Genomic DNA, 7,500 nt, shown 5'->3' on the forward strand with positions numbered 1-7,500 from the left:
GAGAGAGTGGGGGAGAGAGAGAGAGTGGGAGAGAGAGATGGAGTTGGGGAGAGAGAGAGTGGGGTAGAAGGAGAGAGAGAGAGAGAGTGGGGGAGAGAGAGAGAGAGTGGGAGAGAGAGAGAGAGGGAGAGATATAGAGAGGGATGAGGAAAAGGAAGAGAGAAATGGAGAGAGAGAGAGAGAGAGAGAGAGAGAGAGAGAGAGAGAGAGAGAGAGAGAGAGAGATAATTACCAGGATTAGCAGCAATACTCCCTCCCTGCATGAAGGCGACTGAGGAGACAGGAATCCTCCTGGCTAGTTTTACCTCCATCTGTCCTGGGTTCAGTTCCCTCAGGTATTACAGTCACATACTGAAACTGTACCCACTTATCTGGGTATACGGTCTCTCACTCTCTCTCTCTCTTTCCCTCTCCCCTCTCCCCCTCTCTATCTCTCTCTCTCTCTTTCCCCCCACCTCTCTCTTTGTCTCTCTCTCTGCTGGGCCTGATAAGCCCATTGTAAAGCAGTCTCTCTTTGTTTCCCCAACCTCTGGAAACAGTCTAAAGAAATAGGACCTTATTTGATGGTCTGTGTTAGAGTGTGTCTGTGACTGTCTGCATATGTAGGTGTTTCTGTCTATCTTCGGGGGTCTGTGACAGTCTACATATGTAGGTGTTTCTGTCTGTCCTCGTGGGTCTGGGCCTTTGAGGGCATCTTTGTGTCTCTGTCTTTACTTTGTGTGTGTTTCTGTCTGTCTGTGTGTGTGTGTGTGTGTGTGTGTTTCTGTCTGTGTGTGTGTGTGTGTGTGTGTGTGTGTGTGTGTGTTTCTGTCTGTGTGTGTGTTTCTGTCTGTGTGTGTGTGTGTGTGTTTCTGTCTGTGTGTGTGTTTCTGTCTGTGTGTGTGTTCCTGTCTGTGTGTGTGTGTGTGTTCCTGTCTGTGTGTCTGTGTGTGTCTGTGTGTGTGTTCCTGTCTGCGTGTGTGTGTGTGTGTGTGTTCCTGTCTGTGTGTCTGTGTGTGTTCCTGTCTGTGTGTGTGTGTGTGTGTTCCTGTCTGTGTGTGTGTGTGTGTGTTCCTGTCTGTGTGTGTGTGTGTTCCTGTCTGTGTGTGTGTGTGTGTTCCTGTCTGTATGTGTGTGTGTTCCTGTCTATGTGTCTGTGTGTGTGTTCCTGTCTGTATGTGTGTTCCTGTCTGTGTGTGTGTTCTTGTCTGTGTGTGTGTGTGTGTGTGTGTTCCTGTCTGTGTGTCTGTGTGTGTGTTCCTGTCTGTGTGTGTGTCTGTGTGTGTGTTCCTGTCTGTGTGTGTGTGTGTGTTCCTGTCTGTCTGTGTGTGTGTGTGTGTTCCTGTCTGTGTGTGTGTGTGTGTTCCTGTCTGTGTGTGTGTGTTCCTGTCTGTGTGTGTGTGTGTGTGTGTGTGTGTGTTCCTGTCTGTCTGTGTGTGTGTGTGTGTGTGTGTGTGTGTGTGTGTGTGTGTGTGTGTGTGTGTGTGTGTGTGTGTGTGTGTGTGTGTGTGTGTTCCTGTCTGTGTGTGTGTGTTCCTGTCTGTGTGTGTGTGTGTGTGTGTGTGTCTGTGTGTGTTCCTGTCTGTGTGTGTGTGTGTTCCTGTCTGTGTGTGTGTTCCTGTGTGTGTGTGTGTTCCTGTCTGTGTGTGTGTGTGTTCCTGTCTGTGTGTGTGTGTGTGTTCCTGTCTGTATGTGTGTGTGTTCCTGTCTATGTGTCTGTGTGTGTGTTCCTGTCTGTATGTGTGTTCCTGTCTGTGTGTGTGTTCTTGTCTGTGTGTGTGTGTGTGTGTTCCTGTCTGTGTGTCTGTGTGTGTGTTCCTGTCTGTGTGTGTGTGTGTGTGTGTGTATGTGTGTGTGTTCCTGTCTGTGTGTGTGTGTTCCTGTCTGTGTGTGTGTGTGTGTTCCTGTCTGTCTGTGTGTGTTCCTGTCTGTGTGTGTGTGTGTGTTCCTGTCTGTCTGTGTGTGTGTGTGTGTGTGTGTGTGTGTGTGTGTTCCTGTCTTTGGGTGTGTGTGTGTGTGTGTGTGTTCCTGTCTGTGTGTGTGTGTGTGTGTGTTCCTGTCTGTGTGTCTGTGTGTGTTCCTGTCTGTGTGTCTGTGTGTGTTTGTGTGTTCCTGTCTGTGTGTCTGTGTGTGTGTTCCTGTCTGTGTGTGTGTGTGTGTTCCTGTCTGTGTGTGTTTTAGGGCAGGCTGTCCTTGCTGAATGACACAGATGGGACGGAGCACAGCTTCACCCTGAGAGGGGTGGGGGAGCGGTCCCTACCCCTGGACCACGTGGTGATACACTGCTCTGTCAGACAGGTCACACACAGCACCCTGCAGGTCCCCAACTACAGCCAGCACCCCCTCACCTGTCAGGTAGATACACTATTACTATAGTGCTACCACACACAGCACCCTGCAGGTCCCCAACTACAGCCACACACACAGTTGCTGATTGTCCTTGTGCTGCTGGTTGTAGGTGGTATCAGACCTCTCCATCGTCAGTGGACCGCCCACCTTGGACATCAAACCAGGTCACACCGTCCCCTACACCGTGTCTGTGTCACCATGGAAACGAGGGAAACATACAGGTACTTCATTCTCTCTCTTTCTCTCTGTCTCTCGCTCTCTCTCTCTCTCTCTCTTTCTCTCTGTCTCTCGCTCGCTCTCTCTCCCTCTCTCTCCCTCTCCCTGTCTCTCCCTCTCCCTCTCTCTTTCTCTCTCTGTCTCTCTCTCTTTCTCTTTCTGTCTTGGTCTCCCTCTCCCTGTCTCTCTCTCTCCCTCTCTCTTTCTCTCTGTCTCTCTGTCTCTCTCCCTCTCCCTGTCCCTCAATCTCTCTCTCTCTCTTTCTCTCTCTGTCTCTCTCTCTGTCTCTCTCTTTCTCTCTGTCTCTCTGTCTCTCTCTCCCTCTCCCTGTCTGTCTCTCTCCCTCTCTCTTTCTCTCTGTCTCTGTCTCTCTCTCCCTCTCCCTGTCCCTCAATCTCTCTCTCTTTCTCTCTCTGTCTCTCTCCCTCTCTCTCCCTCTCCCTGTCTCTCCCTCAATCTCTCTCTCTTTCTTTCTCTCCCTCTCTCTTTCTCTTTATGTGTGTGAGGTCACTACACACACTGCCGTGATAATGTAAATGTAAAGGAGGACAACAGCCTGTATTTGCCTCTCCTGTACTGTCTCTCAGGGTCCATGTCATTCCTAGCCGTGGAGAGTGAGACAGGAACAGGGAATGAGTCCAGGCAATATGAGGTGTGGTTCTCTATAGAGGTCATATGTGATCCTGCTCCTCCCCTGAAGGTGCTGGCTGTGCACTGTGCTGTTCAGGTGAGGCCTACTTTACACCATCCTCTACAACGTCACTGTGTCTTCATCTGTACCAATGAACACGATCAAATGTTCACATCCAACTGGTTTCCTGGGAGAGAACTGATATCAAGGAATGAGTAATGCGTTGACCTAATCATTGTGATGAACGATTTAGTGGGGAAAAAACGCTGTCTGTCTAGACTAGTGTGTCTGAGTTTTATAGCTTTGTTATTCTCAGAGCTCTGTTGCCGTGGAGATCCCCCTTAGTAATCCGGAGGCGGAGCCGCTTGAGCTGTGGGTGTGTCTGGAGGGAGAGGACCTGAGTGGAGACACCCTGGTGTGTGTCCCTCCCCAGAGCAGTCTCAACTACACAGTCACCTTCTCTCCTGCTGTAGTAGGGAAGAGAACAGACAGGTAAGAGACAGACACCTTCTCCTGTTATAGTAGGGAAGAGAACAGACAGGTAAGAGACAGTCACCTTCTCCTGTTATAGTAGGGAAGAGACAGTCACCTTCTCCTGCTATAGTAGGGAAGAGACAGTCACCTTCTCCTGTTATAGTAGGGAAGAGACAGTCACCTTCTCCTGTTATAGTAGGGAAGATACAGTCACCTTCTCCTGTTATAGTAGGGAAGAGACAGTCACCTTCTCCTGCTATAGTAGGGAAGAGACAGACACCTTCTCCTGTTATAGTAGGGAAGAGACAGTCACCTTCTCCTGTTATAGTAGGGAAGAGACAGTCACCTTCTCCTGCTATAGTAGGGAAGAGACAGTCACCTTCTCCTGTTATAGTAGGGAAGAGACAGTCACCTTCTCCTGCTATAGTAGGGAAGAGACAGACACCTTCTCCTGTTATAGTAGGGAAGAGACAGTCACCTTCTCCTGTTATAGTAGGGAAGAGACAGTCACCTTCTCCTGTTATAGTAGGGAAGTGACAGTCACCTTCTCCTGTTATAGTAGGGAAGAGACAGTCACCTTCTCCTGTTATAGTAGGGAAGAGACAGTCACCTTCTCCTGTTATAGTAGGGAAGAGACAGTCACCTTCTCGTGTTATAGTAGGGAAGTGAACAGACACCTTCTCCTGCTATAGTAGGGAAGAGACAGTCACCTTCTCCTGTTATAGTAGGGAAGAGACAGTCACCTTCTCCTGCTATAGTAGGGAAGAGACAGTCACCTTCTCCTGCTATAGTAGGGAAGAGAACAGACAGGTAAGAGACAGTCACCTTCTCCTGTTATAGTAGGGAAGTGAACAGACACCTTCTCCTGCTATAGTAGGGAAGAGACAGTCACCTTCTCCTGTTATAGTAGGGAGGAGAACAGACAGGTAAGAGACAGTCACCTTCTCATGTTATAGTAGGGAAGAGACAGGGGAAGAGACAGACACCTTCTCCTGTTATAGTAGGAAAGAGACAGTCACCTTCTCCTGCTATAGTAGGGAAGAGACAGTCACCTTCTCCTGTTATAGTAGGGAAGAGACAGTCACCTTCTCCTGTTATAGTAGGGAAGAGACAGACACCTTCTCCTGTTATAATAGGAAAGAGACAGTCACCTTCTCCTGCTATAGTAGGGAAGAGACAGTCACCTTCTCCTGCTATAGTAGGGAAGAGACAGACAGGGAAGAGACAGTCACCTTCTCCTGTTATAGTAGGGAAGAGACAGTCACCTTCTCCTGTTATAGTAGGCAAGAGACAGTCACCTTCTCCTGCTATAGTAGGGAAGAGACAGTCACCTTCTCCTGTTATAGTAGGGAAGAGACAGTCACCTTCTCCTGTTATAGTAGGGAAGAGAACAGTCACCTTCTCCTGCTATAGTAGGGAAGAGACAGTCACCTTCTCCTGCTATAGTAGGGAAGAGACAGTCACCTTCTCCTGCTATAGTAGGGAAGAGACAGTCACCTTCTCCTGCTATAGTAGGGAAGAGACAGTCACCTTCTCCTGCTATAGTAGGGAAGAGACAGTCACCTTCTCCTGCTATAGTAGGGACAGTCACCTTCTCCTGCTATAGTAGGGAAGAGAACAGTCACCTTCTCCTGCTATAGTAGGGAAGAGACAGTCACCTTCTCCTGCTATAGTAGGGAAGAGACAGTCACCTTCTCCTGCTATAGTAGGGAAGAGACAGTCACCTTCTCCTGCTATAGTAGGGAAGATAACCAATAGGGAAGAGACAGACAGGGAAGAGACAGACAGGTAAGAGACTGACACCTTGACTGTACTGGAAAGACTTCAGGGCCTGTATTCACTAAGCATCTGAGAGTAGGAGAGCTGATCTAGGATCTGGTCCTCTCTAGTATTCATTATGATCTGAAGGTTAACCTGATCCCAGATCAGCACTAGGATCTGGTCCTCTCTCTAGTATTCATTATGATCTAAAAGGCTAACCTGATCCCAGATCAGCACTATAATCTGGTCCTCTCTCTATTATTCATTATGATTTAAAAGGCAAACCTGATCCCAGATCAGTACTCCTACTCTCATATATTTTGTGAATACGAACGTTGATCTCTGTCATGTTATCTCAACCTTATTGTATTGGACACTGTGTCATTGGGAATCAGGTTGAATGAACGATTGGATGTAAATAAATAATATTTATTGATCCCCTGAGGGATTTGTTGATTGTTACTAATGGCAACAAATATAACATAGTAGTGGTAGTATAATAGAACATAGTAGTGGTAGTATAATAGAACATAGTAGTGGTAGTATAATAGAACATAGTAGTGGTAGTATAATAGAACATAGTAGTGGTAGTATAATAGAACATAGTAGTGGTAGCATAATAGAACATAGTAGTGGTAGTATAATAGAACATAGTAGTGGTAGTATAATAGAACATAGTAGTGGTAGTATAATAGAACATAGTAGTGGTAGCATAATAGAACATAGTAGTGGTAGTATAATAGAACATAGTAGTGGTAGTATAATAGAACATAGTAGTGGTAGTATAATAGAACACAGTAGTGGTAGTATAATAGAACATAGTACTGGTAGTATAATAGAACATAGTAGTGGTAGTATAATAGAACATAGTAGTGGTAGTATAATAGAACATAGTAGTGGTAGCATAATAGAACATATTAGTGGTAGTATAATAGAACATAGTAGTGGTAGTATAATAGAACATAGTAGTGGTATTATAATAGAACATAATAGTGGTAGTATAATAGAACATAGTAGTGGTAGTATAATAGAACATAGTAGTGGTAGCATAATAGAACATAGTAGTGGTAGTATAATAGAACATAGTAGTGGTAGTATAATAGAACATAGTAGTGGTAGTATAATAGAACATAGTAGTGGTAGTATAATAGAACATAGTAGTGGTAGTATAATAGAACATAGTAGTGGTAGTATAATAGAACATAGTAGTGGTAGTATAATATAACATAGTAGTGGTAGTATAATAGAACATAGTAGTGGTAGTATAATAGAACATAGTAGTGGTAGTATAATAGAACATAGTAGTGGTAGTATAATAGAACATAGTAGTGGTAGTATAATAGAACATAGTAGTGGTAGTATAATAGAACATAGTAGTGGTAGTATAATAGAACATAGTAGTGGTAGCATAATAGAACATAGTAGTGGTAGTATAATAGAACATAGTAGTGGTAGTATAATAGAACATAGTAGTGGTAGTATAATAGAACATAGTAGTGGTAGTATAATAGAACATAGTAGTGGTAGTATAATAGAACATAGTAGTGGTAGTATAATAGAACATAGTAGTGGTAGTATAATAGAACATAGTAGTGGTAGTATAATAGAACATAGTAGTGGTAGTATAATAGAACATAGTAGTGGTAGTATAATAGAACATAGTAGTGGTAGTATAATAGAACATAGTAGTGGTAGTATAATAGAACATAGTAGTGGTAGTATAATAGAACATAGTAGTGGTAGCATAATAGAACATAGTAGTGGTAGCATAATAGAACATAGTAGTGGTAGTATAATAGAACATAGTAGTGGTAGTATAATAGAACATAGTAGTGGTAGTATAATAGAACATAGTAGTGGTAGTATAATAGAACATAGTAGTGGTAGTATAATAGAACATAGTAGTGGTAGCATAATAGAACATAGTAGTGGTAGCATAATAGAACATAGTAGTGGTAGTATAATAGAACATAGTAGTGGTAGTATAATAGAACATAGTAGTGGTAGTATAATAGAACATAGTAGTGGTAGTATAATAGAACATAGTAGTGGTAGTATAATAGAACATAGTAGTGGTAGTATAATAGAAC

General features: G+C 44.2%; 1 protein-coding gene across 1 annotated transcript in view; it reads left to right on the forward strand.

Moving 5' to 3' along the window:
* The window catches only part of LOC118965333 (cilia- and flagella-associated protein 47-like), a 39,724-nt gene that overhangs the window by 13,158 nt on the left and 19,066 nt on the right, over positions 1-7,500 (forward strand). The window contains exons 12-15 of the mRNA XM_036984386.1: positions 2,161-2,334; positions 2,438-2,549; positions 3,132-3,271; positions 3,492-3,667. Of these exons, the coding sequence (XP_036840281.1) occupies positions 2,161-2,334; positions 2,438-2,549; positions 3,132-3,271; positions 3,492-3,667 (602 nt within the window). The remainder of the gene's footprint in view (positions 1-2,160; positions 2,335-2,437; positions 2,550-3,131; positions 3,272-3,491; positions 3,668-7,500) is intronic.

The sequence above is a fragment of the Oncorhynchus mykiss genome, chromosome 7 (genome assembly GCF_013265735.2).
Source record: "Oncorhynchus mykiss isolate Arlee chromosome 7, USDA_OmykA_1.1, whole genome shotgun sequence".
Lineage (NCBI taxonomy): Eukaryota > Metazoa > Chordata > Actinopteri > Salmoniformes > Salmonidae > Oncorhynchus > Oncorhynchus mykiss.